The 24,168-nt window shown below is 37.2% G+C and overlaps 1 protein-coding gene across 4 annotated transcripts in view; it reads left to right on the forward strand.

The window, feature by feature from the left end:
* Nucleotides 1-24,168, forward strand: part of DMD (dystrophin) — a 634,325-nt gene that overhangs the window by 91,765 nt on the left and 518,392 nt on the right. For all 4 annotated transcript variants that reach the window (XM_039248767.1, XM_039248768.1, XM_039248770.1 and 1 more), the window contains exon 4: nucleotides 15,511-15,665. In XM_039248767.1, coding sequence (XP_039104698.1) covers nucleotides 15,511-15,665 — 155 coding nt within the window. The remainder of the gene's footprint in view (nucleotides 1-15,510; nucleotides 15,666-24,168) is intronic.

Below are 24,168 nucleotides of genomic sequence, written 5' to 3' on the forward strand. Positions count from 1 at the left end.
TGTAGAAAAAAATGGGGACAGTAAAATCCCCATGACAGAATAGGAAGGAAATCTGAGAAATCATCTGGGGAAAGTCCATCTTGAAAGCATGGTATTGCTGGAAGCAGACAGCAACAGAAGAGTCTTGATTTGTCAAAAGAATAAGCTTATAGATAGCCCATCGTGTCAATAACTAATGACCAGGTCATTAAGAGATACCCATGATATATGTATAATTTCTTTCCTATAAATCCTTTAATTTTCTTTAGAAAACAAAAACGAAATGGGATTAAGTAGTTTATTTTGTTAACTACCCGGCTTCATTTGACTTTCTCCATGGTCCTAATAAAACAATAATGTTTCTCTGAGATGGAAAGACAGATGTTAGGGAAAATCATACAGGATTTCCATTCTAATCAAACTCCCTTCCAATAAGCTCTGACAGAATCCTATGAGATATGATGCCATTTGACTTTCATAAGCAGTAAGATGGTGTGACATTGGCACCTAAAAGTGCCAGCAATGGTCATCATGGGACTTATTTTGTTTGGCAGAATCTTGGTAGACTTCAAAACCTGTTCCCCAGCCTATTAAGATTGGTCCAAACATGGCAATGAATTCTTCGGAAAAATTATTTCTTGATGATTTTAAGCTTTTTTTCCAGTGTCAAGAGAGATTTACCCAGGCTCAGAGTTTTCATTTATTTTCCCCCTTTCAGCTTTTGAAAGAGAAATTCCTTTTTTGTCTGCTTTGTGATTGCTTTTGTGTCAAATTCAGCATAAAAGCTTTTCAAATGTGACGGCATTAGCTGTTTTGTGCTTGGCTGAGCTAAGAGTACATGAATTCAATAGAGAAGTGAAATCTTGTTTGAGCCTAGCTGATTTGCTTCTATAATACTTAAAACTATCTGAGGCGAAAAATCCAATTATTTATCAAATTATTAAATAAACATTTCCAAGGCTGCAAAATATCTGTATTTTGAAGACATTCTTTAGAGAACTTGAAACATAGATACACTGTAATTGTAACTAATTAAAAAATTATACTTATTATATAAAGTAAATACAGTAGCTCTTTGAAGATCTCCAATATTTTTACTAGGGAAAAAATCAATGGAGAACCTTTTCAAATATGGAAGTAGAACACTGTAGTTTTAATTATTTAGGGAGATAGGTGGTATTAGATCATATCCTTACCTGCCATAAGGATATGTACAGTAGTGGAAGTTCAATTCTTTTCCCACATGTTTTATTTACTTTTTGACTTCCACAGAATTAAATCAGCAAATTGATTCACACCAGTAGAGGTTTGGATTTCTGATACTATAAGGAAAAAACATCAGAAATCTTCTTGCCAGGACCTGCCATTGTTTCATGCATTTTCTTTATTCCCTTTTGTTCTCCCCTAAAGCTTCCACATGATTAAGGAGAAAGAATCAATAACCTAATAGTACTTTTCCTCCCAAAGTATGTATGAAGCTATTAAACTTTTGAAAGCATACAACCAGAGTGCTTCCTACATCACTGACAGAGCAGAGGACATAATGGGCTAGTTTCCCCAGGTACTGCTATACTATATAAATATTTAATGCAGAGTCCCCAAGACTTGAATAGCATTATGCTCTGATTACACCATATTTTGCCTTGTTTCCTTTTCATAGTTTAACTTCTATCATGCTTGAAAATATAATGTAGCAACTGTGTAAACTCATTCCTCCATAAACGCAACAAATTGCAAAAATTGTCAGAATTGCCTTTTCTGAACTCTGGAAATTAACCACAGGTTGTCAACATTGTATAAACTGCTGAACTTTAGTAAGAAAATCAGGGTTGGAGGCTTTTTAACTTGGCTAATTCCTGTCACTTTCTCCCAGCTCCATAGTAGATTTGAGAATCAGCAGCCTTGTGGCCATCAAAGAGGAAAGACCAGGATTGGACTTCCTCAGAAAGACCCATTTAATTCTTAGAGCTTTATTACTATTTGACCCATTTTGCAGCTCCCAAGAACAAACCTATACCCAAGGCCTTGCCATTATTTGACCTGACTTTGTACCAACTCCCCAGAAAAAGCCCTCTCCTCAGAGTGTTTATCCAGAACAACCAGCAGCATTGTTTAAATAGTAACTGCCTGAGGCTGTAATACCAGTTGAGGTAATCATGGTCCAGAGAAAAGCCAAAAAGGAAAATCTGGGGAATGAGATGTCCCCAGAAGTCTTTGGAAAGCTCTGATATTTTCCTGGGGGATCTAGAAAGCTACATACATGTCTTGCCCAATAGAAAATATCAATAAAGAAATACAAATTACGGACAGGAATCAAATAGAGTTTCTGTGGTTTCAAAGTATAATAATTGAAATTTTTACTAGAGGGGCTCAACCTCAGATTTGGATTGCCAGAAGAGTCCGTGAACTTGAAGACAGGTCAATGGCAATAATCCACACAAAGGAAAAGAGAGAAGAAAATAATTAAAAATATAGGAAGCAAAAACTGACAGAGTTGAGGGGAGAAATAAACAATTCAACAAAAACAAAGACTTCAGTCTCCTTCTTTGAGTAATAGATAAACTGGGCAGAAGATCAATAAGGAAATAGGAGACTTAGAAAAATACCATGAACTGTAAGACCTATCAGTTTCCTATAGAACATCCCACTCAATAATAACAGAGTATACATTCTTCTCAACTGCACATGGAATATTCTCTAGGATAGATGATATGCTAGGTCACAAAACAAGTCTCAATACATTTAAAAGGATTACAATCACATAATGTAGGGTCTCTAACCATAATTAAATAAAATTAAAATTCATAAGAGCAAATTTGGGAAATTCACAAATATGAGAAAATAATACAGCACATTCTTAAATAACCAATAGGTCAAAACATAAATCACCAAGAAAATGCAAAAATCCTTTGAAATGAATGGAAATAAAAACACGACACACTGAAATTTATAAGATGCAGCTATTGAATTTTGAGAGTGAAATTTATAGCTATAAATACCTAATTTAAAAAGAAGAAAGATCTCAAATAAGTAAGCCAATCATCTACCTTAAGAATCGAGAAAAAGAAAATTAAACCTAAAGTAAGCAGAAGTAAGTAATAAAGATTAGAAATGAAGTAAAGGAAAGAAAAATGAGGGGAAACCATGAAAATTAAAAGTTGGTTAGTGAAAAAATCAACAATTTCAACAACACTTTAACTGGGCTAAGAAAGAAGAGAGTGAAGGCTCAAGTTACTCATCTTAGAAATAAAATAGAACACATCACTACCAAACTTATAAAAATGATTATAAGAGGATATTATAAAAAGAGGAAATAAGAAATATGAATAGACCTGTAAGAAGTAAAGAAATTGAATTCATAATTTTAAAAATTTCTTAAGAGAAAACCCAAGCCTAGATGGCCTCACTCGTGAATTTTACCAAATATTTATTTTGTTTTAATTTTTTTTTAGAAAAAATTTAGAAAGAGAGAGAGAAAGCATGGGCAGGCGAGAGGGACAGAGGGAGAGAGAGAATCCATGTTGAGTGCAATGACCTGAACTGAATCCAAGAGTTGGATGCTTAACTAACTGGGACAGCCAGGTGCCCCAAAGATGGTTTAATACCAGCCTTTCACAAGCTCTTCCAAAAAATACAAGAGAAAGGAATATTTCCCAGCTAAAAATATCACCAGGAAAAATTACACACCAAGATACCTCATGAATAGACTCAAAAAGCCTTAAGAAAAATACTATCAAATCTAATACAGCAATATATTAAAAGGATTATATTCCATAGTCTTGACTTATGATGGGGTTGTCTCAATAAACCCATCATAAGTTGAAAAAATTATAAGTCAAAAATGCATTTAATACACCTTACCAACCAACCATCAGAGTTTAGCTAGCCTAGCTTAACATGCTCAGAACACTTAAATTAGCCAACATTTAGGCAAAACCACATAACACAAAGCCTATTTTATAATAAAGTGTTGAATATCTCATGTAAGTTATTGACTACTGTACTGAAAGTGAAACATAGAGTAGTTATATGGGTTCAGAATGGTCCTAAGTGCATCAGTTGCTTACTCTCATGATAACATGGCTGTTCGGAGCTGCAGTTCACAGCCACTGCCCAGCATCATGATAGGCATCATACTGCATATCACTAGTCTGGGAAAAGATCAAAATTGAAAATTCATAGTATGCTTTGCACTGAATATCTGTCACTTTCACACCATTATAAAATTTTTAAAAAGTCATAAGTCAAACCATCATAAGCTGGGGCTATCTGTAATGTATCATATCAGTAAAATAAAGGACAAAACCCACATGGTCATCTTAATAGTTGTAGAAAATGCATTTGACAAAATCCAAAACGCTTTCATGAACACACACACACACACACACACACACACTCAACAAATTAGAAATAGAAGGTGTTGTACGTTGAATAGTGTCTCCTTAACAGATGTGTTAAAGGTCCAACCCCTGGTACTTATGAATGTGTCCATATTTAGAAATAGGGTCATTGCAGATGTGATCAAGTTCAGATGAGGTCATACTAGAGTACGCTGGGTTCTTAATCAAATATGCCTGGTGTCTTTATAAAAGGAGGAAAAGAGGCATACACAGAGAGAAGAATGTCATGTAAAGATACTGACCACAGAGAAAACACTGTGAAGAGTGTTTTCTTCACAACAAAGGCAGAGATTAGAGTGTTGCAGCTGTAAGTCAAGGAATACCAAGGATTGACAGGCACCACCAGAAGCTAGGAAGAGGCAGGGAAGGATTCTTCCTTATAGGTTTTAGATGGAGCATAGTCTGCTCACACCTTAGTTTTGGATCTAACCTCCAAAACTGTGAGACAATACATTTTATCATTTTAAGACCCCCAGTTTGGGATACTTTATCTTGGAAGTCCTAGGAAACTATTACAGAAGGAAAATGCTCCAACCTAATAAAGGGCATCTAAGAAAAACCTATGACTGACATCATAGTAAAATGAATGAATGCTTTCACCTATGACCAGGAACAAAGAAAGGATGACTGTTCTCACTATTTCTTTTTACCGCTATACTACAAGTTGAGGCCAGGGCAATTGGACAAGAAAAATAGATAAAAGCCTTCTAGATTGGAAAGGAAAAAGTAAAACTATCTATTTGCAGATGACATCATCTTATATACGGAAAATCCCAAGGAATACACTAAAAGAATATTATAACTAGTAAATTCAGCAAGTTTGCAGATTATAAGATCAGAATACATAAATTAATTACTTTTCTGTACATAAGCAGTGAATAACCTGAAAAAAAATGAGATTCAAAAAACATTCCATTTACAATCGCATCAAAAAATAAAATACTTAGGAATAAAAGGAATGCAAGACTTGTATACTGCCAACTACAAAGCACTGTTGAATGAAATTAAAGAAGATCTAAATAAATAGAAAAAATATCCCATGTTCCCAGATCAAGAGACTTAATATTAAGATAGCGATATCTTCAAATTGATCTACATACTTCATGCAGTCTTCATCAAAATTCTAGCTGGACTTCAGCAATAGACAAGTGGATCCTAAAATATATACTGAAATGCAAGGGACAAAGAATAGCCAAAATAACCTTGAGAAAACCACAAAGTTAGAGGACTCACAATTCCTAATTTCAAAACTTACTACAAAGCTACTGTAATCAAGACAATATGTAACTGAAAAGAAGTTAGCATATAGATCAATGGAATAAAATTGAAAGTCTAGATATAAATCTTTGCATTTAAGGTCAATTGAGTTTTGACAGGATTGTTAAGACAATTCAGTGGGAAAAGAATAGTCTTTTTTAAAAACTTGTGCTTGGATTACTAAATATTTGCATACAGATAATGAAGTGTGACCCACCTAACACCATACACACAAAAATGGATTATAATAGAGCAACATATAAGAACTAAAACTGTAAAATCTTTCAAGATAACATAGGAGTATGATGAGTTAGGCAATGTTTTCTTGTATATACATGACACCAAAAGCAAGAGTGACAAAAAATACCTAAGTTGGATTTCATCAAAATTAATAACTTGTGCTGCAATCAATGTCATAAAGTGAAAAGACAGACGAAAGAATGGGAGAAAATATTTGCAAATACTACATATGAGACTTTTATCCAGATATATAAAGAACTTCATAACCCAACCAAAACAAAAATATAACCCAATTATAAATCCACAAAGGATTTTAATAGACTCTTCTTCAAAGAAGATGTATAAATGGCTAATAAGCCCATGAAAAGATTGTTAACATCATTAGTCATTAGGAAAATACAAATTAAAATCACAAGATACCACTTAATACTCACTTGGATGATTAAAATAAAAAAGAATACTGAGTGTTGACACACATGTGGAATAATTGGAACCCCATGCATTGCTACTGGGTATAGAAAATGGTACAACTTTGGAAAAAAGGTTTGGCAGCAACATGAAATTACTATCTGACCTAACAATGCCATACTCGGGTATGTATCCAGGAGGAAAAAAAAAAACATATATCCACACAAAACCTTTATACAGATGTCTGTAGCAGAGTTATTTATAATATCCAAAAAGTGGAAAAGCCCCACATGTTTGTCAACTAATCAATGGTTTTTTTTTTTAAGTATGGCATGTCCAGCAATGGAATATTATTTGGCAATAAAAATTAATAAAGTACTGGTGCCTGCTATAACATGGATGAATCAGAGAAACGCTATGCTAAGTGAAAGAAGCCAGTGGCAAAAGATCGTATATTATAGGAATCCATTTGTATGAAATATCTAGTAAAGTCTAGGGGAGAGAGAGAATGGGCAGTGGAAAGTGACTATTAATGGGCATAGGGTTTTTTCTCGGTTTGAAGAAAATGTTCCAAAAGTAGATTGTGGTTGTGGCTTCTTAATTCTTTGAATACACTAAAAGCCACTAAATTATACACTTAAAATGGCTAGATTTCATGCTATGTGATTTATATCTCCATGTTACTTTCAAGAGGTAGATCTCCATGTCATTAAGATACAGATCTTGTTTCTTCAGGTTTATAAACTGCTCTGGAAATGTAGTTTCTCAACATGTATGAGCAACAGAACCTATTTTGTATGAGTCATCATTTGTATAGCATATTCTATTCCTGACCCTGGCCCCAGATTTAGATATAATAGAATTGCCCTTTGGGATATAGGATCGTACCTAACTAGATGTATCTGTCAGGATAGTCTAAGTTATACTACAGTAACAACCTCCATGTCTAGAGGCTTAACACAAAGTTTATATTTTGCTCATCTTACATGTCCGATGTAGATTCACAAGAGGGTTCTACTTAGCTTACTCATTCATGGACCAAAGCTGATAATAGCTGAGTCTTGATACATACTTCCATGATTCAAGAGGCAGGGAACTTGCCTGTAATGAGTAATGCTGTTGGTTCATAAAACTTCTGCCTGTAAGTTCCAAGTAGTCAAAATCAGTTACATAGTCATCCTTGACTCACTGGGGGTGTGCATGGCATGAAAAGGCCCTGAATGTTTGTGGGAAAAAATAACGTCTTCTACCACAGGAGGCTCATGGTGTTTGAAAGATAGCCAAGAAAAATGCCACTTTCTGAGGATGTCTCCTCTGGCGTTCTCTCTGGAGTCATTTCGACCCAACCATTTCTATACCCTCTCACCCAGACTTCTCTTAGATACCTGGAGTAGTTGGATGATGTCTTAATTACAACACTACTTAAGCCTTTTTAATAAAGTCAGCAAATTAAAGAGAAAGCCCAGATAAAGAGAATGCTTTCTAAAATGTCATAATGAAATTAAGGTAATGAAGTACCTTGCAGGGCTCTTCTCCCTTCTTTTTGTATAAAACTTATTCCAAAGAAGCCAGAAGAGAAATGGGGCCTGAAAGTAAAGAGGGAGGAAAATAAATTGTATGCCATTAGTTTAATTATGAAAATTCATTACATGAAGCCATGTAAGACAGAAAATAATGGAACTCTAATAGGTTGGCCGATAACACATTTACTAGCCTGCTCTCAGCTTGTAGTCATTGTTGAAAGGACAAAAAAGTAACAACTTTGGTATGTAGTCTTCAAAGCTATTGAAAAGATTAATCATTTCCAGTAAGCTGGAAAATGAGGGCCGTTTTCTTAAATAGTATCCCCTGTATAGAGTGTTACCTTCTGAAACAGAGTTGTTTGGTAATGTCAGAGGTTTAATAGATGAATCTTGAAGTTAATGGTGAGAGGCTTTACTTTTGAAATAGCTTCCTTACAGATATTTTAACATTTCTATTATAAATCCATAAAGAGGTTTTATAGGTCATTTTAATTCACACAAGTAAGAAAGAGCGTTTCTTTTTCCCAATAAAGATTTATAGAACATTAATTCATGCTTAGGACTAAATTGTTTAGTGATTTTTTTAATAAACCAAATCTGTATTTTTGACTGCTGTCTTTGTTTGGCAATGTCTTATTTTATTACATACATAACTTTCCAATCATGCTATAATCATCAAGGAGACTATTTTGTATTCTTCAGTGTTCAATTATAATAAAACCAATCATTTGCCTTAAATCCCTTTATATGGAAGCATATCTTCTTTAACTAGATTGAACCCTGAATATTGGAGTCAGGAAACCTACATTTTTGTGACACCTCTTTCACTGATTGGCTTTGTCACCTTCAACAAGTCACTTAACCTTTCAGAGGTTTTGTATTATGGGATGAGGAGTGATGGGATTGGGTCAGAGGAAGGAAATCGAAAGGAGATAACAAAAGATGAAAGTGGATGTATAGGTGAGGGTTCTGTATTTGAGTGCCTAGTGATGTAAGGAGAGAGGTTTGGACTTTGTCTTGTAGGCAATTGGGAGCCATTGGAAGGGTGTACAGAGTAGTAACATGGTTCCATTTGCATTTCAAAAATATCACTTGAGCAGCTGTTCCTGAATGGCTGGGCTGGTTTGAGAGTGGAGGAAGTGAGTCAATAAAAAGTTGTTGGAGAATCCAAGAGAGAAATGGTGAGAGCCTAAATGAAGGCATTGACACTGGAGGTAGATGACTTGCTATAAAGGAAAATTGTGATAAAACCACTCTTTGCACGTGCTCCCTGCCTTCTCTTCCAGTGAAGGATCAGTACATGCAGATGTCGATTGGGCTAAGGACAGAACCTTGGAGAACATCACCATTTAAGGGAAAGATAGAAAAAGAACAACTTAAGCCATAAGAGATTATAGAGGAGACCCATAGAAAGGGGGCTAAGAAAGGATGAAACCTCAAGAAGAGACTAACAAATATGCTGCACATACATTAAATGAGAACCTAAGACTTTCCACAGATGTTGGCCATTGTGACTGAATCAGTTAATTATTTTTGCAAATGTTCTGCATAACAAAAAACTTCAAAATGTCAGTGGCACACAGTAAGCATTTCATTTTCTTCATGAGTTGACAGCTTGGCTGGGGTGGCCCTGCTTCGTGCTGCAGGTTGATGGGGATGGCTCCCCTCCATGTGTCGCTCATCCTTCTCCAGGGACAAACAGCTAGCCCGGGGCATGTTTATCTCTTGCTGACGGCAGAAATGCATAGGGGCTAGCCCCACTGCAGGAGCACTTTTCAAGCCTCTGTTTGTATCACTTCTATTTACTACCCCCATTAGGATTAGGCCAAACAAGTCATGAGGCCAAGCTCAAGGTCAAGGGCCAGAAACTAAACTCTTGTCTTTTGTAGCAGGAAATTAAAAAGTTAAATAGCAAAGGGCATGAACACAGGGTGGAGTCAGGAATTGGGAGCACGAATCCGAATCCAGTTTACCGTAGTATCATGTCAGAATAGTTTCAGTGGGGTGGTGTTGGCAAAACAGGGATTTTGATGAGTTGTAGGGTTGCAGGAATGTCATCAAGTTGAGGCCATGACTCAACATTTGCCCTCTAAGGAGCTTAATTGTGAAGGGAAAGACAATGATAGCAAGTTTTGTTGTTGTTCTTTAAATATGGGGGGAGGGGGACTCATGTTTGAAGGCTGTGAAGAAAGGCCCTATAGGGAGACGAGATTGAAGAGACACAAAGAGTACATGGAGAAAGAGCCCAGAATGGATGACGATCCTGATGGAGGAATCAGCTTATAGTACAAGAGTCACGTCTACTTCTGAGACTGAAGAGAAGGATGCAAGGTCTCTTCCGTATTTAATGAAATTTATGCTTGTTACGTTAAATTGTGTAATTGTAGGCAGGGTCATTTGCTGTGAACTTTCCTCCAGTTTGTATCATCAGGGTTCAGTCTGGAGACCACCCGAGATATTTCAGAGGAGATTTAATAGAGATGACAGGTTCTGTGGCTGATGGAGTAGCAGAGAAACCCAGTCTTGGAGGTTGGCAGTATCAGGAAGCTATCGCCACCTCAAGGGCTCAAGGGCCAACAAGTGTTACCAAAGTCCAGAAACCAGAACCATCTGGTACCAACTCAACCACTGTAGCAGCTGCACAGCAGATAGTGACACTATGAGGATAAAGCTGTCCCTTAGGAAATGGCGACACAAAGAAGACCCTGCCCACACAGGAGATAGACTTTAGTGTCACCCTTCTTTCCTCCTATTCTTCCATGTCCTACCAAGGCCTGTCACTGTCTTAACGCATCTAGAAACCAACTAGCATGAAACCCTGGGAAACCCTGGTCCCCCTTAGAAGGAGCTTAGTTCATCCGTAATGCAGAGTAGAGTAGACTGCCAGAGAATGGATCTAAGAGCTAATACGCTCTTCACTGATACCTCACAGAACTAGATTTTTTTAAATGAATTCTTAGTTCACATATGCCAACACAGTATCCTAGGCGAAAGAAGAGAAACCCACTATGTAGAACTTTTTCTCCATGAATATATTAGGATGCTGTTTCACAATTTTCCAAGCAGTTTTATTTTGAGTTTGGCCTCATGACAAACCTGAGGCATAGGCGGAATAAGTCACTCCAGCCTATTTTACACACAACAAAACTGGGACTCAGAAGGTTAATGACTTTCTTAAGATCAAACAGCAAAACAATGGCCAAATAAGACTTCCTGGGAAGATGCCTTTTCATTACTCTGTGTTGCCTTACATTCGAGAAGCTCCTTTGAGTCACAGTCATTAAAAATTTTAAACTCTAGTTCACCTGGAACAGATGTTAATTTCATTTGTAGGTGACCATCCCAAAACACATTTCATAAGAAAACTTAAACAATACTCAACCTTAGTTTTTTAAATTATAGGTCTATGTACTCACATTTATCTTCTAAATTAAAGGGAGTGTTTTAGAGCTATAGCATTATAGACATTGTCTGTAAAACAGTGAGGCTCTTACTTTACATTCAGTAGAGGCTTACCCTGTGGTGAATATAGTGTGATTCATTAAAAATAGTAGTAGTAGCAACAGAATTAGTAGTACTGGAGGAGGAGTAAGAGGAGGAGGAGGAGGAGGAGGAGGGGGAGCAGCAGCAGCAGCAATAATAGAAGGAGTAGAACAGTAAGAGTAATCAGCACAATTATTGTAGCTAATATTTATTTAATACTTTGAATACACCAGACACCATTCTAAATGCTTTCCCTGGATTTTCTAAATTAATCCTCATGATAATCTTTCCAGGTAAATGCTGTTACTGTACCCATTTTAAAAAGGAGGAAACCGAGGCACAGAGAAGATAATTAACTTTCCCATTTGTCACATAACTAGTAAGTGATCAAGCTAGGATTCAAATACATCAGGTCCAAACTTTTAACTGCTCTCTCTCCTTCTCTATTGTTTTCTCCCACGTAGGGTCAATACCCTGAAAAGAATTCTTACAAACCAAAGATAAGGGAAGACAAATATTAAAAAATTTTAATAGTCGAAATTCTTGAAATTAATTCCGGTTGTCCCATAGTTCACAATCATTTTTCTGCCTAAAATACGGTGCATAAAATACCAAGCACATATTACAGCAACATCATATTTGCTTTGAATATGAAACATTTCTTTCCTGGTTGGGGACACAATCTATTAGGAATTTAGCATTTGATATTCTTCATAGAAAACACACACACACATATATGGACCCACAAAAATCATCTTTTTATATGCTAGTGTTCACAGTATTTCAAATTTCTTCACACACTGTGATCACCATACGAACAATTCCCTGTAGTGTATACCATTGCAAATGGAATTCAGAAATAAGAAGTATGCGTGAATTTTATTGTGTTTTTGAATTTACACTCCTCCTGTGGTCTAGAGTTATCCCAGTAGTAAATCACGGTAGTAGGCAAAACTGGTCAAGGTCATTGTTCCTAGCTTGAAGGACACTTGATTAAAGCCCAGGTCGTAAACATATTACCTTAGGAGGAAGGGAAACAGTGTTTTCCGGTGAATGTCTTTAACAAGAGAGACAAGAATGCTGTAGTTGAGAACCTTGGAGTTTAGATAAGGGCCTTTGCCCTGTCAATGTTACTCAAGGTCAGTGGGAGTTTCTTCTTTTTAATCCTACATCCTCTCAAAACCTAGACAGCCTTCAGTGATGGTGAAGGCTTAGGCAGATTTCCTTCACAATGAAAATCTGAATATCAATGTGAATACAAATTTGAAGAAAAGTATATGGCTGGTGCTTTTTTTGTCTTTCAAGAATTAAAGTTTATCAAAAAGCTCTGTTTGGAAATCAAGCCTCACTCTTTTACCTCTTGACAATGAAGTCTCTATCTTTAGCTTTCTATTTCCTTCAAGAATTTGGAAAATTCTACCATGCTTTTCAACTGAAATTTCTAGGCAGTTCTTATGATCTGTAGATTAAAACCAAAGACCGTATATCCTTATTAATCTAGAATTTTCAAGTGGCAGCCCATGAGTGAGAGGTGACTTCCAAAATCATTCATCTTTATTAGGTAACATAAATGGTATTAATTACATTTATTAAAATTTTAATTTGTGTTTTCTATTCCTAAACGTATATACATATGCTCTGATGTTGGTTTATTGTATTTCTTTAATAGAGAAAGGTATTCTTAAAAAGGAAGTAACTTGAAGAAAGGTAACCAAGTTATTGGTCTCAGTTTTGTGAATTCTTATCCTACGAGTTAGGGATTTAATAGATAATAGATAATAAGCTCTTCTTCAAAATGCAAATGCCATCTTATGGATACAAAGGGCTACTTACAGTACACATTAACACTGTAGGTTTGGCTAAAGGAGGGGAAGGGACAGAAAGGTAATCTTGTACCGTAAGACATTTCTAGAAAGGGAAATCCTAGGGAGTGTACGTTTTACCTTATAAAGGCTTTTGAACAGTGTGAGGATCCAAAAAGTGGAAAATGGGAGAGCCACAAGGCCGGGTAAAATGAGTATGTAAAGGAAGGCAGACATTCCACCCAGATAAACTTTAATTGCTTTGTAGCACAGCAACTGTACTCTGTGCCTTTAAAAACTCTTTCCCTTTATCTTTTCATAGAGAAAGTTAGTAATGTTGGCTGTAGATCCTTGGTACTAATTTTTTTGGGTCTATTTTTGTATGCAATAAATGCAGTTATTTTATTTGATTCAAGAATAGGATGGTCTAGGGACTCCTGGGTGGCTTAGTCATTTAAGCGTTTGATTCTTGATTTTGCCTCAGGTCATGATCTCACGGTTTGTGAGATCTAGCCCCGTCAGGCCCTGCACTGACAGCACAGAGCTTGCTTAGGATTCTCTCTCTCCCTCTTTTTCTCCCCCTCCCTTGTTCTGTCTCTCTCTCCCTCTCTCTCTCTGAAAATAAATAAATAAATGTTAAAATAAAGAAGAGGATATTCTAGTTAACTGAGAAATGCCAGATTTTATATACATTATACATTTTCAAGGAATAGGAGTCCACACAAATATACTTTAACTATGCCAAAATTACTAGTTTGATTTTATTATGTAAACATCATACCAACATGAAAGAACAAATATTAAAACAAAAATGACCACTCTTCAGAAACACCAATTAATTTCAGTTTCCTCTGCTCCTCTTCTAGTTCATGACTTACAGATTTAAGAAATACAGTACAGATAGAAATTGTGTTTTGTTTGTTACTTATGACTTGGATGCACATTTACTGCACATTAGACCCTTGGGTTGATATGTTGTGTTATTTTAATGTTCTCTCATTAAAAATTGAAATTTTCTCATTTTTTTGTACTATAATAGGTAATGATGCTCTTTATTCCTATAATGTATTTCTCTTCTTTTAAATATTTTATTAGGAGAAAATACCAAAAGTATAATTACCAGGTCAATGGGAATAAGCATTCATATGTCATTTGATATCTATTGCCAGAATGTCCTGATAGAAATTGCACCCAGCAGTAGCACGTGGATATGCTAGTTTTACCACAGTCCTTCCAGCTTTGGGTTTTACTTTTCAATAATTTAATTGGTGTCAAATTATGCCATCTTGATTTAATACTCTATTTTTTTAATGTTTATTTTTGAGAGAAAGAGAGACAGAGTATGAGCAAGGGAGGGGCAGAGCAAGAGGGAGCCACAGAATCCGAAGCAGGCCCCAGGCTCTGAGCTGTCAGCACAGAGCCTGATGTAGGGCTCGAACTCATGAAGTACAAGATCATGACCTGAATCGAAGTCAGACACTCTACTGACTGAGCCACCTAGGCGCTCCAATTTCTTTATTGTTTTAAAGTTAATTTTTAAAATATAAATCTTTTAGTCTTTTTCTTGCTTGAATAACTTACTCGTGATCCTTTGTCCATTTATCAATGACTTTACCTACCATTTGGGATTTGATATAGCTATCTTAGCAATTGAATATTACCTCAATGCTTAGATGCCTCCTTCATGCACTTATAGCAGTGGTTAGTATGCTTCCAGATAATCCTGTCATTGCCTTATTTATTTTTTGTGTGGTGTTTTAAGTAATGAAACATAGCTTGGTAATACTCAATTATCAAACACAAACAAGAAAACGTAGGTCATTTGGTTTAGCAATATTCTTACATTTCAGATTTTATTCTAATTTTAAAGTTGGATATTTGTTAAAGTATTTTGAGTAAACTGGTGCTTCAAAAGAAAGTTCATAACTAGAATAACTGCTATTCTTATGATGTTTAGTATTTTCTATATGCAGCTGTAGTTGAATGCCAGTAGATGGCACTAATTACATAAACAATTCAACAAGTTAATAAAGAAGGAAAGAAATACGTGAGATTTGTCTTCCATTCAAATTTTATATATGCCTCATACTCAACAATTATGTGGGAGCTTATTTTTATAGTTTGTTCTCTCCCATGAGAAAAACAATTAAGCCCAGTTGATTTCCAATTAATTGCTACTAAATCGAAATACCCGATACCGAGGATTGCTCAAGATGCTGCATTTGAAAAGTTTTGTCATGAAAAGTGGGTTCGTTCATACTGTCACAGTTGACTACTACACAGGGTAGGCTCAAAGTAATCATGTAGAGCTGTTCTGACCTGAGGATTCAAAAGCTATTTATGAAAAATTGTGAGAAACAGCAACTCAAAATTTCAGAGAGAACTGACATTCATTTTCTTTCCCATATGCATCCGTAGCAGTTGGCCAAAGACCTCCGCCAGTGGCAGATAAATGTAGATGTGGCAAATGATTTGGCACTGAAACTTCTCCGGGATTATTCTTCAGATGATACGAGAAAAGTACACATGATAACAGAGAACATCAATGCCTCTTGGGCAAGCATTCATAAAAGGTAGGAACTACTTTATTTCTGAACCCGTTGTTGACTATAGTGATGGATGTGGTGGTGTCAATGGGTGGACAACGCAGATTTGTTTTCCTGATTCTGCTAAACTGGGGCTTCGGAGGATCCAAGGTGACAGATGCCAACAGAATTCACAGGCTTGCCTAAGTCCTCTAGAATTTTAAAAAAGAGGGACATGAATACTGGTGAAATTAAAGGATTTGCCTGCAGTTGCAAAGGTAGTGAAATAACTAAGAGTTTAGGCAAACACAAAATACTGATTTATAGCCAGAAGAGCCATTTATCAATATGTTTTGAGAAGTGTACCCAAAGAAATATCATTCTGTTCCACAGTGGCACATGCTGCCCCCACTTTTAATCTGACAAGAAAGTCACGTTGGGTTTCATGATGAAATTATAGCTGTCTGTGGTGCCATCTTTGTTTCTCACTCCACATACGCAATGGGAAAATCCATGTAGCCTAACGTGACTCATAACTTCATTTCCCATTCTATGTCAGTGGAAATTAACAGCTCTTAGAGACACTACCTCCTTAAACCAGGTTCTGTGTCTTTATTATCCACTCTCTTAACCCCTCGTGCTTTTCTTTAATAGCATTTATCCTAATTTTAAATAAAAACATGAATTATGTAACTAGTTGTTTAATGTTTGTCCTTCATATTAGTCTAAACTCCCCGACGACAGAGACTGTCTTTATTACTTTACACATCCAGAGGTCTTGAACCAAGTGATATAGTGGGAAGCTGGTAAATATGTGTTGAATGATGACTCCCTTTGCATAAACTTGTTCATGCTATGGTATGTTAAGGACTATTGGGTCCTCATTTTTAGTTCTGTCAGAAAATAGGGGCAAAAAGAATACCTACCTGTACACTGATGAGGAAGACCACAGTGAAAGGTAAATAAGTCCAAGATGACATGAATTTCTGAAGAAGTCTATTTGGTGGCCTTAATGAAGAAGAAAACGCCACCATCAAGAGGGAAAAAACAACAACAACAGATTTTGAACTAAGAGCAGAAACTCTTAGGAGCCATGAGCTACTGATATATGGAAATTGTGAAAGCGAGTAAATCTTGAAATGGAATCAGGGATTAAAGAGAAACCTCTTGAGAAACTAGATTTATGCTGGTGGCCCTAAGGCCATCTTGAATTCCAAACAGTTGGTGTTCAGATGACTATGGAAAAGAAGATTCAGTTAGAAGTTGGGGGGTTCTATTTGGGGCCCCATCTAAAGGACCCTGGTGGAGAGAGGGTGAGCTTGAATACAGGAGTGATAATTGGAAAAAATTCTTCAAGTTACTGCCTTCTCTCAGTGGCAAGGTTTGAACTTTGAGTTTTAAATACAGACCCGATATCTGTTGAGTTTAATAAAGGCAGATTAGGCTTAGGCAGACTTATTTATATGTGATCAAATGGTATCAGAGACTCTATAGTTAGATATCAGTGGGAAATGCCTGCTTCTCCAAGAGAGGCTTCTTTGGGGAAACAAAATAAGATCAGAAATTAATATGGTGAGTTTAGGGGGTGTAAGCTAATAAGGGGCCAAAAAGAAAGCTTGTTTTTCGTGCAAAATGTGAGCTTCAAGGGAGATCTATCCCCTCTATGCCACTCTTTCTGAAAGTCCCCTGTCTCCACATTCCCATGCTTCTCCAATGTTCCAGAACCTCTCTTTGTTCTCTTAATCACTTTTTTTGAGGTCTTTGGATTCTTCAGAGGGGGGCTTTCAGTTTATATTTTTTTGACTAAGCCCATAAAAATCTACCACCCAAGGAAGGTATGTACTTATTTCTCCAATGGGTGAAGTCAAAATAGAATGTTAGAAGCTAAATTACATTTTCCACTGGCCCATACACAATCTGAAGTTTACCAAATTAATTTTACTGAAGCTTCTAAAGTTCTTCCCTGTTCCATTCTCACAAGTACTCTGAAAATTTATCTACTTGTGTAGTTTCAGTCCACTGATGACTATCCGTTTGTATCATTTGCAGCTGACAATGATCTTTTGATTTTCAGACCTATATATCCTACTGACTTATTTCCATTTGAATATCCTTCTGGAACTTCAAACTGAATGGGCCCAAAGCTGAACTCATTTTTGCCCTCTTCCAACCTTTCTCTAAATGTAGCCTACTTTTCTTCCTATGATCCCTCTCCAGTGAACATTACCACAACCCATTCAGTTGCCAAATGGAAACTCATGCTTGACTCTTCCTTTTACAACCCCAATAGCTAAGCTATCACGAAGCTATTTACTGCTGAAATAGATTTCAAATCCAGCCACTTTTCTTTATCCCTCCTCCTCAACTGTCATGTTTTGCCTCAGTGACCACATCATTCACCTAACGGATATCCCTCCTTCTAGTCTTCCTACTTCCTATCCATTCTGTACATAAAATGCAGGATGGTCTTTCTAAATACACTGTATTTATGTAGCTTGCCCTCCTCCCACTTTTAAAGCCTCTTGTGGCTTATCCATTATTCTTTAAAGGCAATCTATATTCCTTCAAATGATTTCAAGGTCTTGTATGATTCAGCCTTTCCTTAAAACTCAAGCCTAATTTTGTGCTCTTCCTCAATCTTCCCTCCCAGCACTCCCTACATGTAATTAGGTAACACTGAGCTCTTTTCATTTCCTCATCCTATGTTCTGTCCTCTCTACTACCTCCTGACCTGACCCCCCCCCCCCCACACACACACACACATTTGCCTGGTTACATTCTATTTGTTATTCATGTCTCAGTGTAAATAACAATTTCTTCGGGAAGACTTTTCTAACTACCAACCCCAAAGTGCACACTCTTTAGGCCCCCTATCATAGGCTCCCTATCATAGTACTTACCTCACTACTTAAATGTTTGCTGGTCTTTGTGTCTTATGAGAATGTTGGCTCTGTGAGGGTATTAACATTGGCTGTTTGTCCACCATATTACCTTGCACTTAGCTTTGCACATAGTAACTATCCCGAACACATTTTTTATTAAATAGGTAAATGAACAAATGAAAAATAACTAAGTACAAGTGTTCTGGTGTGCCAATAACTCAACACAGAAGAAAAATGTATCCATTAGGATTGCTTTCAATTTCAAATAACAGAAAACTCAAGTTCATTAGCTTACCTAACAGAGATTTATTTTTCTCACTTATTGAGCAGTTCAGAGGTAGGCAGATGACTGACATTGGCTCAGTGGCTCAGCAATGTCAGCCTTGAAGTGTCCATGTCCTTCTCGGCATCTCCCTTGGAACATACTCATTCCAGCAGGAAGTAAAAGGAGACAGGGCAGTGCTTGTATCAGGAAAGCAGTGGGATTCCCAGGAAACGGAGCACCAGATCTGTGCAATAAGACCACCTCTAGTGGCTAATAATTGGGGTTGAGTCAGCCAGTAGAGAAGGCCTACTGCAAAGGGAAGGGAAAGAATAAACTGATCAACTGGCATGCTATAGTCAGACAGCATTAAGTTCCCTGGAAAAATAAGCAGTCAGATCTTTGAGTAAATATGGTATCTCCACCTAGCACATATATTCATGTACATTATATTCACTCAATATATGTACATAGGATCATAAAACAGCCCCCCTTTGGGTGTGATGGCTGTTCTCGTCAGCGTGAAAGGTCTTGAGGAGAGCTGGATTCTCCATTGGCTAATGATACCTTTACATTAGAAGTTCACATTCTGTGTATGCTCTGTGTGTCAGCTACACGCATTAAGCCATGTAATTAAGTAACTTGACTACAGTTTTGTTTATTTTACATTCTTACAGGTCCTATGCTAGATAGATAAAGAACAAGAAAACTCTATGATCTCTTAGCTTTTGACCTTTTTATCTAGGATCTTGCCCAGGTAAACCTAGAAGCAAAATAACATCATCTTTCTGTAGATTTATGTTGCCCAGTAGGGTGGCCAGATTTAATTGGGTGGCAATTTAAATGCAAATTAAAATTAAATAAAATTTAAAATTTATTTTCTCCCTCTCATCAGCCACCTTTTAACCTTAGGTGCTCAAGAGCCACATGTAACTAGTGACTTCCCTATTGGACACTACAAAATAGAACATTTCTGTCATCACAAAAAAATGTTATTGGCAGTCCTGCGCCAGATCATCTTTGTCTTTGTTCAGCTAAGCAATTTAGGACACATTTATAACAATCATGTAACCTAGCACTGCAAAAGAGTTATTGCCAGATCTTATAAATAAAGAGATATTTCTTTGACAGAATGGTTCCCATTATTTTATTTTCTTGCTTCTACTTTATATCTTCCATTTATCCACGTTCTAGGGTTAGCGTTTAAAGTCTCAAAGCCTGCAACTATTACAGAATATAAACACTTTCACTTTTGTTGTTAATCTTATCAACATCATTTGAAAAGGAGAAATTATTAATACTGATATTTGGGTTATAGAGAAAAAGCATCTCCTATCTTCAAAAAGTACCTATCACCAAGACTTTTTAGTCTGCCAAAAGCATTCTCATTACATTATTTCTCACAGTTTAGATTTTACTGCAGAACACTAATGTACTGCTCGCACTGAAACTTTCAATCATATAGAGAAATACATGCAAAAAATCTGTACATTTGGAAGCCTATTTAAAGCAATAAAATCTTCAGTGCAGTTTTAAGTTGCTGAATAATATATAAAAACTGTAACTTGGAAGAGCTTTACTCTGACATTATACACTGGCGAGCTGTAGTTTTGAGACTGTCGAAAACAAAAGTAAGCTAACTTTGTTTTGAATCTTAGAGTTCACTTTATTAATAGGTCAGAGAAATCTTTGAGTCTACCCTGACTTTGATAGGACCTTTCCCATTTTATATAGATAGATACAAATAGTCTTATGTGCCCAAAAGGAATGAATCTACTATTCGTGATTAAAAGAAAAGACTACTTCCCAACTCAATTATGTAGTTGAACAATTCAGATCAGAACATAGATCATCATTGTGACCTGTGGAGGAAAATATTTTGTTTTCCCAATCATAGTCCCTGTAGTCCATGTTAACATATAAAGCCAGAAATGGGGCCTCTGCAAGTTCATTTCTTTCTCTTCAATCTCTGCGAATAGATATGAATTGGTGAGTAAGATAATATTAGATGTGATATTACAAATTATTGTGAGAAGGCTCTAAGGATTAGATTTCAAGGACTGCCATCTGGCTGATAGCTTTATGATGACACTCTCATGAGATTTCATTTCCTTATTTCTATTCCAGGATCACTCTTTAAACAAGAAATGAGCATTAACTCTGAATTGTCTGTCTGTAGCTATATGGGGGCTTCTACATCTCCCAGTCAGCCAGGAGTGAACTCATCAAGTAGAGGGCCTGGTCCTAATATCAGAGCACTTCGCCATGGCTGGAACGTAAAAGCTCCCAGACACCTGAAAAGTCTCTCTAGGTTCTAAGATAGATTCAGATATACATGCATACATACATGCATGCACATATGTATATATGCATGTACATACATGGAAATATGCTCTTCCTTAAAATAATATCTCGGTATTCTCCTGTCCTCCCTAATAATACATTTCACATTTTAATAATCACAATTAATACTTGACAAACTGAAATCTATCACCAGTATTCGCCATCTTTGGCAACCATGTAGCACATGAAGGTCACTCCTTGCTTCTCTATTCCTAGGTCCTTTCTCTTTCCCACTTTAAAGAAACAAGAAAGGAGGGGGTTGCGGGGCTTAGTTGGTTGACAGCCTGACTCTTGATTTCAGCTCAGGTCATAATCCCAAGGTTGTGAGATCACCCCACATCAGACTCTGCACTGAATGTAGAGCCTGCTTAAGATTTCCTCTGTCTCTCTCTGCCCTCTCCCCAAATCACACATTCTCTTTCTCTTGAAGGAAGGAAGGAAGGAAGGAAGGAAGGAAGGAAGGAAGGGAGGGAGGGAGGGAGGAAGGGAGGGAGGGAGGGAGGAAGGAGGGAGGAATGAGCGAGGGAGGGGGGAGGGGAAGGAGAAGGAAAGGGGAAGGGAAGGGAAAAAAATACCAAGCCCTATTATGTGTGGAGCACAGAGCTATGCTAGCCAGACACTGAATCTCTTTCAGATTCTCCAGCATATTTTGTGATGATTGTTATGCTGGGTTTTTTTCCTCTGGGATCTTTCATTTCTTTTTTTTTTTTTTTCCTTGTCCCTTCCCTTCAGCCCACCATCACATCTCCCTAGTTCTAAAAGAATTTTCTTCAGATACTTTTTTTTTCTATACAGCTATGCTGGTTTCCCCTTACCATCAAAAAAAAAGGTTTTTGGCAGCTTGAAACCATCACAAGTTTTGAAGAAGTAACTGGCATTGCTGTTGCCTATTCTTTAGCTCCTGGTTTTACTTTGATCCACTTCGATCTGGTTTCTGGCACTACCATCTTGTTTTACTGAAAACAAGGCCTCCCTAAGGTCATCAGTGCCTTTTACAATAACTAATTGCCCTATTTTCATGTCAACTGGTTGACACTTTCCCTTCCCTGGTTTCCAGAATGATATTGTCATGCAGTTCTCCCATTTTCTGGTCTTATAGTAAGAGTGAGGTCCCTGGCACAATGCCTGGTACATTGTAAGAGCTCAGTAAATGCCATGTCATAAATATCATAAGAATTCATTCACTCAGTGAATATTTTGGTGTTAGGTAGTCTCAGTTCTTGGTACTCAGTATACAGCACTGAAACTCCCTACCTCATGAGGCTTATATTCTTGGGAAGGAGAAGGTGGGAAACAGACATTAACAAATAAGCAAGTTAAGGGCCACCTAGGTGGCTCAGTGGTTAAGTGTCTCTTTTTGAACGTTTATTTATTTTTGAGAGACAGAGCATGAATAGGAGAGGGGCAGAGAGAGAAGGAGACACAGAATCTGAAGCAGGCTCCAGGCTCTGAGCCGTCAGCACAGCGCCCAATGTGGGGCTCAAACCCACAAACCGTGAGATCATGACCTGAGCCAAAGTTGGTCAGTTAACTGACTGAGGCACCCAGGCACCCCGAGCATCCAACTCTTGATTTCAACTCAGGTCAAGATCTCATGGTTCATGAATTTGACCCCCACGTTGGGCACTGCGCTGACAGTGTGGAGCCTACTTGGGATTCTCTCCTCTCTCGCTCTCCCTCTCCCTCTCTGACCCTACCCCACTTGCTTCCCCTCTAAAAATAAATAAACTTTTTAAAAAGTTAAAGAAAACAAAGTTAAGTATATCATATATGAAATCATCATAAGTGCAGTGTGGAAACAAAGAAGGAAAGGAGTTGAGACTAGATGGATGTGTGGTGGAAGAAAAGTACTGTTATTAAGATATGGTGGTTAAGAAAGATCTCACAGAAAGGGTGACCTTTAAACAAGATGTAATGGACCTGAGGATGTGAACCATGTGGATAATTGGAAGAAAACCAGTTCAGGAGAGTTCTAGTAAGTGGAAGTGCCATGAGGCAGGAGTATGCTTGTCCTTTTGGGGGGAACTTAGACTAATGTAACAGGAAAGCGACAAGCAAGCAGGACTATAGCAGACCGGGGTTCAGAGACATGAGAGGAATCTGATTACGGCAGGGTTTATAGGGCCCTCAAAGGACTTTCACTTCAAGTGAGATGCAACTCCTTGCAAGGTTTTGTGTGATGGAATGGCATGTTTTGGCTCATCCGGCCCTTCTGTTACAATAGACTGAAGGGAAGTAGTGAAACCATTAGGAGACATAATTCAGGCAAGAAAGGACTGTGATCTGAGCCAGAAGAGGAGAAGTGAATGTAGTAAGAAGCAGCTAGATTCTACTCTCTTTTGAGGAAAGAACCCCAAAAGGTTTCTAATGGGTTAGATTTAGGCATAAAAAACACACAGGAATCCAGAAAGACCAGAGCTTTCACTTGAAAACTGGAAGATGGGGCACTCTCTTTACTGAGATGGAGAAGATCTCAAAAGCAACATATTTTAGGAGGAAGATGTGGACATCCTATTTTGAAATGTCTGCTCTGCATCCAGGTGGAGATGTGGAGTCGTTAGCTGAATATAAGATCTTATGTTGTATCGAATGGTCATGACTTGAGACACAAAGTGGGGAATTGTAACAATAATCGATACAGGCTGTATTTGTTCTATACATCACATAAATGTTGATGTTCCATTGTTACCTCTGTTTCGGCTCTATATACATTGCAAGTACCTTCACCTGTTGGCTTCAGCCACCATTAAGACTTCTCAGTTTTTATTCCCATCTTCTGTCTTTCTCCTAATCTCCGGAACTGTACTTACAGCCACCTACTTTATGTTTCCATCTGTACATCTGCTCCTAAAACAATGCTAAATTTTCTATATTTTCAGTGTAGTGTAATTACTTAATTCTCTCTAAAACTGGAAACCTGAGAATTACTTCTACCTTCCTCTCCCCCTCTCTTCTCTATCTTATTGCTGCATGTATTAAATTGGCTTCTAAACTGTGTGAATTCTACTTCAAAAACTGCTCTAGGAACTCCCCCCCCTTCTTCTTATCCCCATTGCCAACTCAT

Source organism: Hyaena hyaena, unplaced genomic scaffold (genome assembly GCF_003009895.1).
Source record: "Hyaena hyaena isolate Hyena2069 unplaced genomic scaffold, ASM300989v1 scaffold_318, whole genome shotgun sequence".
Classification (NCBI taxonomy): Eukaryota; Metazoa; Chordata; class Mammalia; order Carnivora; family Hyaenidae; genus Hyaena; species Hyaena hyaena.